Genomic DNA, 19,650 nt, shown 5'->3' with positions numbered 1-19,650 from the left:
GCTGCAATTATACAGAGCCTTGGTGAGGCCACTCCTGGAATATTGTGTGCAGTTTTGGTCGTCTTGTCTGAGGAAGGATGCTGTTGCTATAGAGGGAGTGCAGCAAAGGTTTACCAGACTGATCCCTGGGATGGCGGAACTGACTTATGAGGAGAGATTGAGTCGGTTAGGATTATATTCGCTGGAGTGCAGAAGAGTGAGGGGGGTATCTCATAGAAACCTATAAAATTCTAACAGGACTTGACAGGGCAGATGCAGGAAGGATGTTCCCGATGGTGGGGGAGTCCAGAACCGGGAGTCATAGTCTAAGGATACGGGGTAAACCTTTCAGGACTGAGATGAGGAGAGGTTTCTTCACCCGGAGAGTGGTGAGCCTGTGGAATTGGCTACCACAGAAAGCAGTTGAGGCCAAAACATTGTATGCTTTCAAGAAGGAGTTGGATAAAGCTCTTTGGTCTAAAGGGATCAAAGGGTATGGGCGACAACGGGAACAGGCTACTTAGTTGGATGATCAGCCATGATGATGAATAGCAGAGCAGGCTTGAAGGGCCGAATGGCCTACTCCTGTTCCTATTTTCTATGTTTCTGTGTTTACAAAATGTTACGAAATGATCTCATTTTATACACTTAAATTCTATGTTCTGAGCATGATTTACATTATTGGGAAATTGTCCAATGAAGTCTTGGAAGAATTTTCTAAACTTATTTTTTCCCCTCTTTCTCCACCCCCTTCTTCCCCCCCCCCCCCCCCCCCCCCCCCCCGAATCAACTGTCAAAATCATGGAGATGTCTGCAAGCTATATAATCAACAAATTCCAAATAAGCGTGAAAACTAATTAACAACGTCCTTAGATTTCATAATGTTAAGACTGAATCCCTGAACAGAATTAAAACTTAGCCTTATTTAAGCATTTTCTTGCTTTTGTCAATATATGTCTAACAGAAAACTTTGAAATGAGAGTGCTACTATCTGATCAGGTTCAATTTTTTTTATATTTCCTGTTGTTCCTCTGCCTCTCCTCACAAGGTAATGACTTCTAGTGGAATAGAGGTCTGTGGACACAAGCAGCTAGCAGTTCTGATAATTCTTCTTACAGCCATGCTTCATTGGTCATTTGTTCACCAGCATAGATGTGCACACCTTCAAGGAAGTACAATACTGATTAGGAGGGCTTAGATGAGTCATTGATGCTGAAGGGGTATTAATAGTGGTTGAGAGGCCAGTGATATAGGCTGGAGATCTGATCTGCTAAATGCCCCTTCCAGCATAACATGAATGCATGCCTCTAGACCTGCTTTCAAACTGAGGCTGGTACAGCAGTTGAATTCCATTTGAATAGACACTTAACTGCTTGCATATGACTATATTCTGCCATTTATCGTGGCAACACCAGCCTCTGCAAAGGCAACCTCCATTACACAGAACATCATTACAATTTGAATGTCCTTTCATGAATCTCCCTATTGCTGCTATAACTGTGAGGTCTAGCTCAAAAGCAAACAAGCTGTCTTCAACTCTCGTGGCCAATAGTTACTGGCAATCATAAGGGAGATATGGACAACTCTGATGCTCACTGTGTGTTCAGATTAGTGGGCATGGAGAAATGATTTGTAGAATGCAAAGTGTGGTGAAGCATAGCGCAGCAGTCAGTTGACCTTCATGCCAGTGGTAATTCTGCACATTACTAATTTAAATGCATTTTAGCTTAATCAACACCTGAAAGTGATAAGTTTGTAACCACTCCAACAAATGCTATCTCTAGCACTGATGCAGACATTACTGCAGACGCAGTATCTGACCAAGCTTGCTCTTTCAGCTGTCTAGCTGCTTGGCAGTGGCAGAGGAGATAGAGCACAAAAGCAAGAAGTAACCAAGGACAAGAGGCGAAAATATCAACAGATCTTAAGTTGGGTAGTGGTGTGCTTGTACTTAACACTGTTCGCATTCATTTATATTTTGCTTTGTGTAGAAAATAGAGTATAACTCTAGAGAGCATAATTGAGAATTGTATGCAGTTGTCAGAAAATAATTGGGTAAAATCAAAATAGGTTCACATGAAGGAGGCCCTGCAACCCATTTCATCTCATTCCTTGATGGTAATCCTACCAGTTTCTTGCTACAGAAATTGAATGTGTTAATTACCCTTCCTGGCCACCCCTTCAAGTTCATAAAATTACTATCGAGCCATTCCTCCTAATGGCTATCTATAGCAGATTTTTTTTCCCCACCAGATAGTAATCTCTGGATTACTCCCAGTGCCACGTGCTAGCAATAGGAAGATGGAGCATCAATTGCATGGCGTGAAGCGTGGTGCAGGAGATACAGCTTTGCATTCTTGGGATATTGGGACCAGTTCTGCGGCAGAAGGCACCTATTCAAAAGGGTTGGGTTGCACCTCAACAGGACCAATGTCCACATGGGGAGGTTCACAACAGTGGTTGGGGAGGGTTTAAATTAAATTGGCAGGGGTCTGGGCACCAGCATGTATAAGTATAAAAGAGGAATAAGGTGCACAGTGAGTATTGGACAGTACTAGAGAAGGACGTAGTTCCGTATTAGATAGCAGACTGAAAGGGCTACAAGGAATGCAAAGACGGGCTTATAATGCGTTTATGTAAACACAAAAAGGTTGGTGAGCTACAAGCACAGATAGCAGTATGGGAGTATGATGTAGTGGCAATAATGGAAACGTAGCTTAAAAATGAAGACTGGGTGCTTAATATACAAGGAAATAAGTGTTCAGGAAAGATGGAGAAGCAAAAAAGGGAGGTGGGGTGGCCATACTGATTCAGTAAGACATTGTAGTGTTGGAAAGGGAGGATGTCCTTGAGGCAAGGACAGAATCCATTTGGTTAGAGTTGGGAAGCAAAAAGGACATGATGCTACAAGGGGTATCCTACAGGCCTCAGCAGTGGGAGATGGAGAAGTAGATCTGCAGGAAAATCAGATGTGCAAAAATTATAGAATGGTGATATTGGGGGTCTTTAATTACCCTAATAGTGATTCGGATAATAGAGTAAAGGAAAAAGAGGGGGAGGAATTTCTGGGTTGTGGTCAGGAGAACTTCCTTGATCTGTATCTTCTCTGAAAACTAGAAAGGAGGTATTGCTGGATCTTCTGCTGGGAAGAGTGTCTGTGAGGGAGCACTTGGGTAAGAGTGATCGTATCATAAAGTAATGCAGAAAAGCAAGGAATGATATAAGGTAGAACAGTTAGATTGAAAGAGGGCTAATGTCAAAGTGATGAGAAGGGATCTAGCCAGGATAAAATGAAGCCAAAGACTGAAGGGAAAAACTGTACAAGAACAATGGGTGATCTTTAAGCAAGTGATGCTTCAGGTGCAGGCTAGGTACATTCCAGCAAGGGTGAAAGGTAAAGGAACTAAAAACAGGGCTCCTTGGATGACGTGGGAGACAAAGATGATGGAAGAAAAAAACAATGTCTGTTGCTTGTCAGGTGAATTCTTCAAGTGAGAACCAGGCCAAATACAATAAGTTGAGAGGGAAGGTGAAGAGGAAAATAAGACTGGCAAAGAGGGAATATGAAAATAGAATGGCAGTCAACATCGAAGGGAACCCAAAAATCATCACTATGTAAATAGTAAATGGGTAGTAAGAGGTAGAGTGGTGCCTAATAGGGACAAATAAAGTAATATATGCTTAGAGGCATAGGGCAAAGCTAGAAAACTTAATGCTTTATCAGTGTTTACTAAGGAAGAGGAAACTGATAAAATATCGGTCGAAGTGGAGAGAGTAGAGGCAATGGATCAGGTAAAAATTGAGAATGAGTTACTGGAAAGGCTCATTATGTTTAGGGTAGTTAAGTCACCTAGTCTGATGGCTTTCATTCCAGGTTGTTAAAGGAAGTTGGGGTGGAGATAGCGGAAGGACTTGCCATAATATTCCAAACTTCCCCAGATGTGGAGGAGGGGCTATAGGAGTGGTAAATGTGACACCCTTATTCAAGAAAAGGTGTAAGGAGAGTCCTAGCAACTACAAGCCAGTAATTGTAATATCAATCGTGGGTAGAGTTTTAGAAATAACGAAAAATATCTCAGGCACTTTGAGGTGTTTGAGTTAATTAAGGATAGCCAGAATGGCTTTGTAAAAAGGAGATTATGCTTGACTAATTTAATTTTTTGATGAAGTAACAGATTAATGAAGGGAATGCAGTATTGTCTATATGGATTTTAAAGCATTTGACAAAGTACCACATCAAAGGGGTAGCGCAGTGGTTAGCACCGCACCCTCACAGCTCCAGCAACACAGGTTCAATTCTGGGTACTGCCTGTGTGGAGTTTGCAAGTTCTCCGTGTCTGCGTCCAGTTTCCTCCCACGTGCCAAAGACTTGCAGGTTGATGGGTAAATTGGCCATTAGTAATTGCCCCTAGTATAGGTAGGTGGTAGGGAAATATAGGGACAGGTGGGGATGTGGTAGGAATATGGAATTAGTGTAGGATTAGTATAAATGGGTGGTTGGTCGGCATAGACTCGGTGGGCCGAAGGGCCTGTTTCAGTGCTGTATCTCTAAACTAAACTAACTAAAGGCTGATGAGGAAATTGAGGCTCATGGAATAGGAGGGCGAGTGTCCAATTGGATAAAATTAGCTTAAGAGCAGGAAATATCGTCATGGTAAATGGTTATTTTTCAGATTGGAGAATGGTAGACCGTGGTGGTCCCCAAGGATCGGTGCTGGGACCACTACTTTTTTTGCTATGTATAAATGCCTTAGATCTTGGAATACAGGGTAGAATTTCAAAATTTGCCTATGACCCCAAACTTGAAGTGGCAAACAGGATGATCTGAATTGCCTGTCTGCCTGCAACAGGACATAGATATGCTTGCAGAATGGACAGACAAGTGGCAGATGGGATTTAATACAGCCAAGTGAGGTGATGCATTTTGGCAGAAGGAATAGAGAAAGGCAATATATACTTGATGGCACAGTTCTAAAGAGGGTACAGGAACAAAGGGACCTGGGCGTGCATGTGGATCGTTCTTTGAAGGTGGCAGGACATATTGAGTGGTTAGCAAAGCCTGTGGGATCTTGGACTTCATAAATGGGAGGCATTGAGTACAAAAGCAGGGAAGTTATGTTGAACCTTCATAAAGCTCTGATTAGTCTCAGTATTGTGTCCAGTTCTGGCCATTACACTTTAGGAAGGATGAGTCCTTGTGAGGGTGCAGAAGAGATTTACCAGAATGGTTGCAGGGGTGTGAGGGATTTTAGTTACAATGTTAATTTAATATATTGTGAACCAAGATACTGTGTGCTCCGCTCAGCAACCTAGGATGCATTTCATTTGGACTGGGTGACTTGAGTGATCCCAACATATTCAGCGCCTCCTTTTCTATTTATTATCCCATACAGTATTTTTGTTCAACACTATCTCTACTCTTTATTCCTCTTCTGCAACGTTAAATGCTCTTTTTATGAAGACAGTTGCATAGTTCCTCAGTCATGCTTTCTGCCTCCAAGAAGATTTATTTTTTGTCCCTAGTCAACCCCCTTATTCCTTTAAATATCCTTTTACTTTTTGTTTATGAAGATTTTGGGGTTCCCTTTTATGTTTGCTAATTTTTTTTCTCTTCTCTCATTACCCTTTTATCCTTTCTCAATTTCCTTCTGCACACTCTTTATTCTCCCTGGGTGTCAGCTGTGTTCTGTACCACAAATGGATCCAGAATGGCGTTGCAATAAGTTGGTTGAGTCCTTTCTGGAATGTGCTTGATGAAAGTTGGCTAGGTATGATATGGGACCTCCCTTCATCGTCTGCACCTATGGAGTGCAAAAGGGCCTTGATGGATAAATGTTCAAAATGTTAGCTCAGTCACATTTCGAGAAAGGAAAAATAAATTGAAATGGTTGCTATTCAGGGATGTTGAAAGAATTGAAAAATTGGGATTTTTTTGGCCATTGGGGCAAAAATTGAAGGCAGGGATCGAATGGAGAATATCAATTACAAAACTGGTTTGAAGGCAAATCATGACACTGCACAAGCTGGCACAACAACATTCGAGTAGGATCAGTTCACGATTATCACCAGAAGAATAGGGGGAGTCAGAATTTTTTTATTCTGTTATGAGAACGGAAGCAAGAAATGCTGGCAACACTTGGGTCATTCAGCATCTGCGGAGAGAATAGATGAGTTTTTTTTTTTGAGATACAGCACTGAAACAGGCCCTTCAGCCCACCGAGTCTGTGCCAACCAACAACCACCCATTTATACTAATCTACATTAATCCCATATTCCCTACCACATCCCCACCTTCCCTCAATTCTCCTACCACCTACCTACACTTAGGTAAATTGGCCATTGTAAATTGCCCCATCAACCTGCAAGTCTTTGGCTGTGGGAGGAAACTAGAGCACCCGAGAACTTGCAAACTCCGCACAGGCGATACCCAGAACTGAACCCGGGTCGCTGGAGCTGTGAGGCTGCGGTGCTTGCCACTGTGCCCCCCACAGTTAACTGTGTTGATTTCTCAACACATGTACCAAACAATCTGATGCTGAATGGTAAGTTGAATGAAGGGTTCTTTACCAAACAACAGACCTACAGGAGAGCTCAAAGGTACACATGCATTACTGTGGTCTAATGCTGCTCCCAATGCTATATCACATGTTGGTTTACATCCATTCCTGTGCTTTATGTTAAACTATTTACATATTCAACAGTTAAAGCAATATTACAACATTCCCTTTCCTTAAATGGAAGTTTCATAGTTTATAATTTATGTAATAATGAAATAGGATAGTTGTGAAGAATATTAACACATGTATTTACTCATGTTCATTAATCAAGTGTCTCTGAAATGTACAGGTGGTCTGCTGACTCGACCTGATCTTGTAACTGAAACTTTGGTTGTGACTTGGAATTGTCAATACTCTTCCTTGACTTGTAGATTTGGACTGAATCATCTTTGACTTGGGTGTGGCATGTCACTTTCTTTAGCTACATTCTTAAGACTGTAATTTGAACATGTTCTTGATGCAACAGGAGTGTCAGGCCTGATGTTAGATGACACTCAACTGACATCTGTTCCTACTCAAGGTCACTCCATTTGGGGTGGTTGCTTCGTATGATCGTGGCTCATTACAGATCTTTTGTCACTTTGGGGAACCATGTCTTTCTTGCAGATGAATCACTCTGACCTTTTGTCATATCTGTAGAGGGAATAATTCCATACCTGCATGGTTTCTATACATTCATTTTTTTCCTGCCTCACCAGTAGTTTATCTTGAATTGATGAGGATCTCATTAAGTGTTGACTCGAGAGTTGTCTTAATTTGCCTTTCGAGCATGATCTCTGCTGGTGATGGTAATGCTGTATCTATGGGCTCGTATCTGCAACATTGCAACTGGATGATCTCGGTTAGTTTCTCTGCATTTCAGAATAAATGACTTTACTGTACATACTATTCTCAGGCTGTTTGATCTTGGGTAACGCAGGGATGATGGAACATGATTTACAGCCCACTGAAATGGCTTGCCAGTATATTGTGGACCATTATCAGATTACTGTCTCCTTTGGGGAACCAGAGACTCAAAATTGCACTCAGTGTATTGGTTACCCTTGGTGTTTCCCTCAATTGTCAAAGAATGGAGAACTTGGGGAAGTAGTCGGTGATGAGTGAAAAAGAAAAATAGGTAAGTGGTTATCCTTGAACATGGATGTGACGGAACATCATGAGGATGAAGTGACTCTCTCTGGTCGATTGATGCTCTTGGCATGCATCACTGTCACTGAATCCTGACCAATAAACTGACTCATATGCAAGTTATCTGCACTTTTTAATGCACATGTGACTTTACTGCAATTGTGAGAGATATCTTGATGAAGCATTGTTGGGATCAATATTTGTCTTCAAAAATAACATCTGATATTCTTAACTCATCGCGGTATGGCCAAAAGTTTGAGATCTGTGGGTTCCTCGCAATGTGTAAGACTGTCCACTAATTATAAGCTGCCATAATGCCTTTTAGAGCAGGATCTTTTGAAGTCTTCTCTTAAAGCTAATATGAACATACGAACTAGGAGTAGGCTATTTGGCCCCTCTAGTCTGCTCTGCTATTTAATTAGATCATGGCTAATCTAATTGTGGACACAACTCCACTTTTTCCTCCCTACTCCTGATACCCTTTGACTCCCTTGTTTGTCAAGAATCTGTCAACCTCTGCCTTAAAAAAAAAAAAATTCAATGACCCTGCCTCCACCGCTCTCTGGCAAAGTGTGTTCCACGGACTTTCGACCCTCAGAAAAAAATTCTCCTCATCTGACTTAAATAGGAGACCCCTTATTTTTAAACTGTGCCCCATAGTTTGTCTCTTCCACAACAGTAAACATCCTTTTAATATCAACTCTTGTCAAGTCCCCTCAGGGTGTTGTATGTTTCAATAAGATCACCTTTCATCCCTCTAAACTCTAATGAATACAGACCCAACCTGTCCAATCTTTCCTCATAAGATAACCCCCTCATCCCAGGAATTAGTTGAGTGAACCTTCTCTGAACTGCTTCCAATGCAATTATATTCAGGACTCAAACTCTGCGCGTACTCGATGTGGCCTCACCAATGCCCTCTACAACTGTAGCAAAACATCTCTCTCTATATTCCACTCCCCTTGCAATAGATGACAACATTGCATTTTCTGCCATAATCACTAGCTGTACCTGCATACTAACTCTGTTTTGTGTACTAAGACACTCTGATCCCTCTACGTCTCCCAAGTTCTGCAGTCTCTCCATTTGAATATGTTGCTTTTTCTACTTTTCTGGCCAAAGTGATTAAGTTCACACTTTACCACATTATACTCCATATGCCAAATTTTTGCCCACTCACTTAATCTATCTATCACTTTGCAGACTCCTTATGTCCTCGTCACAACTTACTCTCCTACCTATCTTTTTGTCATCAGATTTAGCAACCATACATTGTGTCCCTCCATCCAAGTCACTGATCTAGATTGTAAATAATTGAGGCCCCCGCACTGATCCCTGTGGCACTCTACTAGTTGCAGCTTACCAACCTGAAAATGACCCATTTATGTCCACTGTTTCTTGTTAGCTCACCAATTCTCTATCCATGTTAATATGTTACCCCCATACCATGGGCTCTTTTTTTAGTAACCTTTGATGTGCCACTTTGTCAAATGCCTTCTGGAAATCCAAGTACACCACATCCACAGGTTCCTCTTTATCAATGTTGCTTATTACTTCCTCAAGAACTCTGTAAAATTGGTTAAATATGATTTCCCTTTCACAAAACCATGTTGACTCTGCCTGATTGCATTGAGATTTTCTAAATGGCCTGCTATAACCGGAATAATAGATTCCAGAACTTTTCCTACGACAGATGTTAAGCTAATTGGCCTGTAGTTTCCTGCTTTGTCTTCCTTTTTTAAATATCGAAGTTACATTTGCAATCTTCCAATCTTTCTGGAATCTAGGGAATTTTAGAAAACTAAAACTAATACATCCACTATCTCAGCAGCCACTTCTTTTAAGACGCAAGGATGAAGTCCATCAGGACCTGGGGACTTGTCAGCTTTTAGTTCTAATAATTTTTCTCGGTACCCTTTCCCTCATGATGGTAATAGTTTTAAGTTCCTTCTTCCCTCCCTTGCAACTCTTTATTCACAATTATTTCTGGGTGTTATTTGTATCCTCTACAGTGAAGACTGATGCAAAAACTCTGTTCAAATCCTCTGCCAGTTCCTCCTTTTCCATTATTAATTCCCCAGACACTCGAGGACCAACACCACTTTACTTACTGTTGCCTGTTTTTAAATACCTGTAGAAACTTATACTATCCATTTTTATATTAAATGCTAGCTTTTGTACTCCGATTTCTCTCTTCCTTTGTCATTCTTTGCTTCTTTTATGTTCTGTCCACTCTTCTAACCTGCCACTACTCTTGGCTGAATTGTATGCTTTTTCTTTCAATTTCATACTATCTTTTAACTTCCTTAGTTAGCCATAGATGGTGTGTCCTTCCCCTGGAGAATGTCTGTCTTTCTCACTGAAATGTATCTTTGCTGAGTGTTATCAAATGTCTCCTTTAAATGTCTGCCACTGCATCTTTTTAATTACCTAACACTTAGCCTAATTCCCCAGTTAACGTTAGCCAGCTCTATCTTTAAACCCTCATAATTACCCTTAAGTTTAAAACACTAGTCTTAGATACACTTTTCTCACCCTCAAACTGAATGCGAAATTTAATCATGTGATCACGGCTACCTCAAGGCACCTTTTACTAAGAGGTCATTAATCCTGTCTCGTTACACATTACCAAATCTAAAGTAGCCTGCTCTCTGTTCGACTGTAGAATGTGTTGGTCTAAGAAACTGTCGGGAAAATACTCCATTAGCGCATCAGGTCGATAGCGTATGTCTTCCAGCTCTATATCCATGTCATCTACTTGAACATCTAGCAGTACGTCTTGTTTCTTGGGGTTAGGCAATCTGCTCAGTGTGTTAGGCATAACCATGAGGTTTCCAGATTTATATTGATCCTCAGTCATACCCTTATACCTTAATTAATAGCCTTTGTATTTGAGGTGGAGCACTTGAGTGGTTTTTGCCAAATCATCACCAACGGCTTGTGATCTGACTCGACAACAGAACATTTTCCAAAGAGATATATGTGAAACCTTGTAATAAGTAGTAGTACCAGCATTTCTCGTTCTGTTTGAGTAATTCACCTGGGTGGGTGACAAACTCTTGGAACTAAATGCAATTGGTGTACATTCTCATAATCTACTCCATCCTGTTCTGAAGCATTCACCTGAAGCATAGTTTCTTCCCTCGGGTTATAATACTGCAAACCTGCTTCTATAGAAAGAGACTTTCAGTGAATCGAATGCATACTAATCTTCATGCTACAAGAATGGTGTATCCTTTAAGAAGTTCACTAAGTGAAAAATTCAAGATATCTGGTGCTAGAAAATTAAACAAACCAAAATATCTGAAAATCTTCCTTGTCTTGAGTAGGCATATAATGTATATCCTCAACCTTACTGGGATCCAGTCTGATACCTGTATCAGTATATTTACCTGAAAAGGTTGATGCAGCCGACAACACATTTTTTGTTTAAACACTGGACCACCTTTTCTGGCTGTTACCATTTAAGATGTGAAGATTCCTGTCATACTCTTTAGTGCTTCCCATGACTGCTATGCAAACTCATCCAGGAACGGTTTCAGTGATGCCATTCATATGCTGTTGGAATAGGTTCTGATTTACCGACAGGCCAAACGGTAAGCGCAAAAAGCAATATCTTCAAAATGGTGTTATGAAAGTTGTTTAGTTCCTGTGAATCTTCAACATGGTGAACTGGCCAGTATCAGTGTGTGTCGAACTTCGAGAAAAACCTGGCTCCCTCAAATCTCAGATTGAACTCTTGCAAAATAGGAATTTTGTGAGGACAGCTTTTGAGTGCACAGTTTCACCTTCTGGGATCTGGACATACTCTGGTACCATCCTTGATCACAACGGTTATAGAGCTGCACCAATCATTGTGTTGCTAAACAAGGTGAATTCTTTGCGTTGCCATTATGTCAAGCTTCGTTTTTAGCTTGTCCTTGATGCGGACACTGCACTTCCATAGTGGATGTATGGAGGGAACTGCATCGTCTTTTTCAAATGAAGAACAGCATCTCTGAAACTGCCCACAGTATCAAATACTTCCATTGTAAATCCTGAATAGACTAAATGGGGTCACGTTTACCTTGATTGTGTAGCACTGACAAATTACTGATCTTGTGAATCGTTACAACCTAGAGTTCACTGCATGCTGGTAGTCCTGCTATTGCTGGACCATTGGTATCAACAACTTAGACGTGCAGTGACCATGCAGAATTTCTATATCTGCACTCCATCAGTGCTCCCACACAGCATATTGGTGAACTATTATATGCAGTGAGTGTAGCTCTTGGCGGTAGCATAGTTTCCCATCTAGCTAGGTACATAGCATCCAAAGTGGCAAAATGTTGGCACTTGCCCAGTGTTAACCTTTAGTCATAGCTTGTACTTACCACTCTTCAGGCACATGATTTCATTTGTAGTTAAACCGCATCCATGTGGTGTGCAATGGTACCGTGTGAAAGGCTGGTTCGATTTTCAGCACTGCCTTCACAGATCATGTCTTTCCCTACCTCATGGACATGCTTATGTTTAAATTGGTATTTGGCAAAATTTCCTGTTTTCCCCCCCCCCCCCCCCCCCCACTGGGTGGTGCCTGCTGCTTATTGAGCTATGACTGCCTGTAGCCTGACTGCTTCATCATTGCCAGACCTATGGTACAGTCTTGCCCCAGTGCCCCCTTAGACCACACGCCTTGCAGGTATCCCTGAATGCAGGACAATTTCATGATTTGTGGATCAGACCACACTTGCTTCATGCCTTGCCCTGTTGAAGTGTCTTGGCTACCTTGCCTATGGTTTGGTGCTGCTCCAAGCTCTTGTACGTACTGCCTGCTTGCAGCTATAGCTCCATACTCCCTGCCTTCCTTTAAAGAGGCATTCAGGGTTGTATCCTTTTTCTTTATCTAACAGGTCTTTCTGGAAAGCCCCTGTTAGAGCTGATGCAATAACTAGCTCCATTATCCTCTCCGGTAATTCCAGATCTGAGAAATCACGTACTTTTCCTTTTAGTCAGAGTTGTACAGCACAGAAATGGACCCTTTGGCCCATCATGTCTCTGCCGGCCATCAAGCACTTATCTATTCTAATCCAGCACTTGGCCCGTAGCCTTGAATGCTATGGCGCTTCAAGTGCTCATCTAAATTATCCTTAAATGTTGCGGGTTCCTGCCTCTACCACCCTTTCAGGCAGTGTGTTCCAGATTCCAACCCACCCTCTGTGGGGGGGAAAAAAAAATTCCTCAATCAGGCGCCCCTCAGCCTTCCCTGCTTTAAGGAAAACAACCCTAGCCTATCCAGTCTCTCTTAGCTGAAATGCTCCAGCCTAGGCAACATCCTGGTGAATCGCCTCTGCACCCTCTCCAGTGCAATCACATCCTTCCTGTAATGTGGTGCCCAGAACTGTACACAGTACTCCAGCTGTGGCCTAACTAGCATTTTATACAGCTCCATCATAACCTCCCTGCTCTTATATTCTATGCCTTGGCTAATAAAGGCAAGTTTCCCTAACCACCTTTATCAACCTGTGCTGCTGCCTTCAGTGATCTATGGACAAGTACACCAAGGTCCCTCTGACCCTCTACTTCCTAGGGTCATACCATCCATTGTTATTCCCTTGAACTGCTCCAACCATCTTACCAGCCTGTCTATATCATCCTGTAATCTAAGGCTTTCCTCACTATTTACGACAACAGTTTTTGTGTCATCTGCGAACTTACTGATCATACTTCCTATATTTGGGTCTAAATCATTAATGTGCACTACAAACAGCAAGGGTACCAGCATCGTTCCCTGCAGTACACCACTGGTCACAGGCTTCCAATTGCTAAAATAACTCTTGAACATCACCCTCTGCTTCCTGCCTCTAAGCCAATTTTGGATCCAATTTGACAAATTGCCCTGGATCCCATGGGTGCTTACCACTTTGACCAATCTGCCATGTGGGACCTTATCAAAAGCCTTGCTGAAGTCCATGTAGATGAAATTAACTACTTTTACCCTCATCTACACACCTAGTCACCTCAAAATTCAATCAAATTTGTTAGACATGATCTCCACCTGACTAAACCTTGCTGACTATCCTTGATTAATCCCTGCCTCTCCAAGTGGAGATTAATCCTGTCCCTCAGAATTTTTTCCAATAGTTTCCCTGCCGCTGATGGTAGACTCACTGTCCTGTAATTACCTGGTCCAAATTCTACCAGCTGCCATGGTGAGATTTGAACTTGTCCCAAGGGCATTAGCCCAGACCTCTGGATTACTAGTTCAATGATATTACCACTATGCCAGCATCTCCCCCATACATTTATGCTAAACTAGTTGCATGTTAAACAGTTAAAGCAGTATCACAACATTAATGTCTCTGATGTAAACATTCATCAAAATGATAAAAGGGTCTGAGCTGTAAGTGTTAACTCATCCAATCTTGCCACAGATGCTTGCTGACCTGAGTGTTTGCAGCATCTTCAGCTTTTTGATTTAGAAGTTGACTGCTTCGCCACTAGCAGCTATTGACAATATATCATTTAAAGTGGAATTGGGTAAGTACTTGAAAAGGAGGATTGAGGGGATATGGGGGAGTGGCATCAAAGTAGGTTGCACCAGTTGATGTTTTACCACCAGTACAAGGATGATGGGTTGAATGCCCTCCACTGTGTCATTACTGTGTTTGTGGATTGTTCAAAGGTGTTTTCTGGGGAGGAGACAGTTGAGAGATAGGTCAAAAGCAAGAATGGAAAGTTTTCCTGTCCTGTTAAAATGAATCGCTGTTTCAAAAATATGCATGCTTGTCCAGACATGATTGCCAGGAATATGGTAGCTAAGACACTTGCAAAGGATTTAAACTTTTTTTGGTATATTTAGGTAACATGTCAGCTCCTGACAAGTTCCTATTGATGGAATAGGGGCTGCTGCCCACATGGGAAACCTCACACTGATCCAGCCATGGAGTCTGAGACCACAGCAACCACCATTCTGGCTTCAGTCAAAGAACAGGTACAGTAGTTATAATACTGCTAAATCATTTCAATATGTTCTGGAAAGGAAATTCCGTTTTGATCCTTGTGCATTCTTAATAACTCAGTTTTGTAGTCTATAGGACTGAAAGACTTGGTACTATATCACTTCTATGTAATTGCTTCTAATGACTCATTTCCAGTTCATTTGGAAATAATCGCTGTAAATCTGTAGGATTTTTTAAAATTATGGCTATAAACCAGTGTGTGTAATGTTTCATTGTTACCATTTTGTACTCTACAGGTACTGAGCTGCAGCATGTATCTAATTGAGCTGATTTTCTTTCATGTTTCTTATCCTACCTCTTTTTTCAATGTGTTAAGCTTTCTGTAGAAATTATCATGTTTCATTGCATTTCTATGGTAGACTTTACAAGTTTGTACTTGCAGAATGGATATATCGAATGTGTGCTTTCAGGAAAATAGAAGTTTCTATGTATAGTTAATTGCCATACAGGCTGTTGGCTCATAAGTGCTATATGCTTGATTAATGTTAGTGTCATAAAATTAAAATCTGGGTAGCCTTCCAATGATATCGTTGTGAAATTGGCAAAATTCCTTTTATCAGATGAGATTCTTTGTGGTGTAAAACAGTAATATATTCTACTAAATGAAAAGTGTGGCTTGTTTGCCAAATACCTAACACAATACAAACTGGAAATTTGCAGCACGTCAGTCAGCATCAGAGGGAGAATTGCACCCAAATCATTATAACAGTTTTAAATGCTAATCTACAAGGCAGTTCCTGTTGCAACCAACTGCTCCAATCAAAGCCCCCAATCAAAATATATGATTGATTGTGGTGGGAGAAACGCACTGTTAATTCAATCCTATCCCTCCACAGATCACCTAACATTTTAAACTTTCCAAATTGAAGCAAGACCCAGCCAAATTGTACCATCTATTAACCCCCGAATGAGGCTAACCAAACCAGGTATCTTTAAATCAATAAATTAATTGTTTAATTCTGAAAACTAAATTCTTCAACACTACAAAGATATAGACGTTTAAAATAGAAAAATTTAAGAGTCCTTGCAATTTTACATTCCTGCCAGAGGTGAAAATGTCCAAGGTTGCTTGAAGTCCTCGCAGCCATCCGATGGGGAGAAATAGGTTGTTCAACAGTAGAGCAGTCCGTAGTCTAATTCTAGCAGTAAGTGATGATTTCTTTCTCCAGGGATGAATTTCAACAATTAATGACTTGCAAACGCTTTTTAAATTAATTAATTTGGCTTTAGAATTTTTGAGGAATAAAGATTGTCAGTCTAACTTCCCTCCCTTCAGTTTAAATTCAGAGATCTCTGTTTTGGCTTGACCTTTTTTTGAATTTTGAGATGATAAAAATTCTTTCAATTGAAATGGTCTGAGAGCTCCCCTTTCAGGTGCTAACACAACTGTCTGTCTGTCTCCCTGTTGGAACAGACTGTTTGCACTATAAGCCAATTTAAAATTAAATTGTAATAAATGTATTTCGATGCTCAGTGGCTGTATCCAAGGCAACGAGAATGCATTCTTTGACTCTGTCTTTAGAGCTTGCTGCCTTAAAGCAGTATGGCTCTTTTTCCAGCCTTAAAGGCACACTGCATTCTTCCCAGAAAAAAAACTACAGGATCATAACTTTCTATTTCAGATTTGTGCTTTTCCTTTTACCTACACTAAATTACATCACTTACGTATATGAAATGTTTCCACTTGTGTTTATTTTCACTTGTCCCTCACCCTATCTCTCCCGAAATTCGAGGGACTCTAGTAATCTACATGGGGGTAAACTAAGGGTGAAAGAATCACAGAATAATACAGTGCAGAAGAGGCCCATCGAGTCTGCACCGATGCATTAAAACACATGACCTGTCTACCTAATCCCATTTGCCAGCACTTGGCCCATAGCCTTGAATGTTATGACGTGCCAAGAGCTCATCCAGGTACTTTTTAAAGGATGTGAGGCAACCTGCATCTACCACCCTCCCAGGCAGGGCATTCTAGACCGTCACCACCCTCTGGGTAAAAAAAGTTCTTCCTTGATTCACCGTTAAACCTCCCGCCCCTCACCTTAAACTTGTGACTCCTCATAACTGACCCTTCAACTAAGGGAAACAGCTGCTCCCAATCCACCCTGTCCATGCCCCTCATAATCTTGTATACCTCGATCAGGTCACCCCTCAGTCTTCTCTGCTCCAGCGAAAACAACCCAAGCCTATCCAACCTCTCTTCATAGCTTAACTGTTCCATCCCAGGCAACAACCTGGTGAATCGCCTCTGCACCCCCTCCAATGCAATCACATCCTTCCTATAATGTGGCAACCAGAATTGCACACAATCCTCCAGCTGTGGCCTTACCAAAGTTCTGTACAACTCCAACATGACCTCCCTGCTTCTGTAATCTTATGCCTCGATTGATAAAGGCAAGTGTCCCATATGCCTTTTTCACCACCCTATTAACCTGCCCTGCTGCCTTCAGAAGGGGCTTTAAAAGTCACATAGGATTGCGTCAAAACTCAAATGTACAGAATACAAAATTATTTAGTATATTTGTGGTGATTAGTCAAGGAGGGCAAAAAAATTTGCATATCTGCAGAGAGAGAAGCAGAGTTAACGTTTCAGGTCAGTGACCCTTCATCAGAACTGGCAGATACTGGCAAAGTGACTGCAATCCTGGTTTGAAATTAACAATGCTTCCTTCATAAATAATTGTGAAAATTACCAGAATAAAAAGGACTGGTAGACAAGGGAATCTTAACCAAAAAGGAACAGAGATTTGTGAGGTTGCAATCAAAAAATAGGTTTAAACTGGTTATGTAAGTAGGGGAGGGCAGGAGGAAACTGAATCCCTAATGGCATGAATTGTGCAGTTGTCATTTGGTAGGTATGGACACAATGTCGCAGACATGCAGATAGTCAAACAGCAAAAGGCAGATATGGGAAAATGAAGGTAAAATTTATTTAGATAAAGACTAGAGCTTGAGAAATTAAATGCTGGAATTGGATGCTGTTGTGGGAGTAGGCAATGATCTGGTTGGAATATCAAAATCCATATCAAGAGGATGGAACTGAATACAACTGTCAGGAGTACAGTGTGTTCAGGAAGGAAATGAAGGCAGGGACACTTGGAAGGCAAATAAAATTGATAAGTGAACAACTAAAAAGTTATTTGAAGAAGGATATTCAACAATTCAGGACAAATATAACATCTTTTAAAAAGAGCATTACTCTCAATGCTGGTTCAATACATAATCTAAAACCTGAGAGCTCAGGCTAAAAATGGGCGTCACCCCCGAAATGGATTAAATTAAAAGTCCCATCTATAAATCCTACAGGGAAAAGGGACCCAATAGGATGTATAGTGATATGCAGAAACAAGTTGAGTGATCAGAGTGGCAAGATTATGTCTAGGGGGGAAAAAAACAGCTGTGGCAGTAAAAATTGGGTGCTCAGTTTAGTGGTAATGGATTGAGGGAGAAAAGGTGGGTTTAATGGACAAGATATGCTTGAGGGGGCCTGGGAAGGAAAATAGTTCTGGGCTCTGGTCTAGCGCAGCAAAATATAACCAATTGTTGCAGTAGTAAGGGAGATTCCAAGAAGTGGAGAGAATCATGAATGATGTAAACGTGCTTAAAATTTGGCATGAGCACAAAATAGTAAATATTCTGAATGATTGCCTCTGAGTATTCTATTGTCTGTGTACAATTTATGCATTATTTGTGTACATTTTCATGTGAATTAATGTCACCACATATTAATGTGAATTTATTTAGTTACATTTCCATCTCCTGAAGTTTTTTTCTCGCTTTACTGTTGTATAAATGCGCCCTTCTCCCTATGAGCCAGGGTGCATCTTAGTGAATGTCTGGTAATGTTTTAAGATGTGGTTAATCAGAAACCTTTGTCATTGCCTTTAAAGAAAATATGAGCAACCTTGTGGTATCGTAGATTTTGAACAAACAAATGAGACATTTACTTGGGCTATAAAAAAAAAAAAGAGCAGGCTTATTAAAAATAGGTAAGCAGTAGCAAGATGGTACAGGTTTTAACAGTTTACAGTGCATATCTATTTCTATTCAGCACTAAATGGCAATCTCATTTGGAGAATTTGGAAAGTTGTTCATGGTGCGCTGGGCAGATTTTGAGTTTGGGACATGGTAAAGGAAGGTTTCTTCTGCATCCAAACTATTCCTGTTCGGAGTGATAATGCTGCTATTGTCTCTAACAAAAGTTCCATTCCCGACATTAGGGTATAAATGTGTTGGCGACCAATATGAGACTGGTGGCAACAATGTTTGCAGTTGACAGTGCCTTGTTTATGCTGCAGAATTCCACTCCTGCCTGTTTAAATGTGAAATATTTTGAGAATGCCACTGGGACTTTGCTCTGCGCATTCAACATCTTTTTGTATGTTCTGGAAAGTTTATAAATCGTTTACAAGGATCCCCTGAGCACATAAGGAAACTTGTTTAACACTACAGGATTGAATTCCTTGCAGTATCAAGCCCAGTTTGTGTCTCACTGCAGAATTAAATTGAGATCCAAATTCAGAGTTGTACTTGAACTTTAGCATTACTGAGAAGCAGAAACTGCTTTTCAGCAGCTTTGGTTGCAGAATAAACATGGTTTCTGTTAGAGTATGGTGAACAAGCTCCTTTGTCCAAACATTATTTGCAGTGCCTCAACAACATTTTAATCTGTTTATTGCATAAAATTCCTACAATATAAAGTTGAAATTTTCATTTCAACAAAACAATGATCAATGTCTGAATTTAATATCTTGCATTAATTTATGGCATTATTTAGAATTATACAGCAGCAATTAATGTTAACATTCACTTCACAAATTCAAAGCCTAATTTTATTTAAGACTAATTTATTTTATAATTTGTGAGCATTATTTTGCTAACCAAATCTCTGTGCAGGAAGGACATAATCTTTGGTGAAAGGCTAAAATCCTTTCAGCATATGACACAATTTCAGTTGGACTCGTCCAGCTGTAATTCCTACTATA

At 40.8% G+C, this 19,650-nt stretch overlaps 1 protein-coding gene across 2 annotated transcripts in view; it reads left to right on the top strand.

Moving 5' to 3' along the window:
* The window catches only part of pkp4 (plakophilin 4), a 218,474-nt gene that overhangs the window by 29,996 nt on the left and 168,828 nt on the right, over window positions 1–19,650 (top strand). The window contains exon 2 of one of the 2 annotated variants that reach the window (XM_068035283.1): window positions 14,506–14,637. In XM_068035283.1, the coding sequence (XP_067891384.1) occupies window positions 14,561–14,637 (77 nt within the window). In that variant the 5' untranslated portion in view covers window positions 14,506–14,560. Of the gene's footprint in view, window positions 1–14,505; window positions 14,638–19,650 lie in introns of those variants that run through there. The other variant, XM_068035282.1, reaches the window with a different exon arrangement.

This window comes from Heterodontus francisci, chromosome 7 (assembly GCF_036365525.1).
Source record: "Heterodontus francisci isolate sHetFra1 chromosome 7, sHetFra1.hap1, whole genome shotgun sequence".
Taxonomy (NCBI): domain Eukaryota; kingdom Metazoa; phylum Chordata; class Chondrichthyes; order Heterodontiformes; family Heterodontidae; genus Heterodontus; species Heterodontus francisci.
This window is presented reverse-complemented; position numbering and strand designations above follow the sequence as displayed.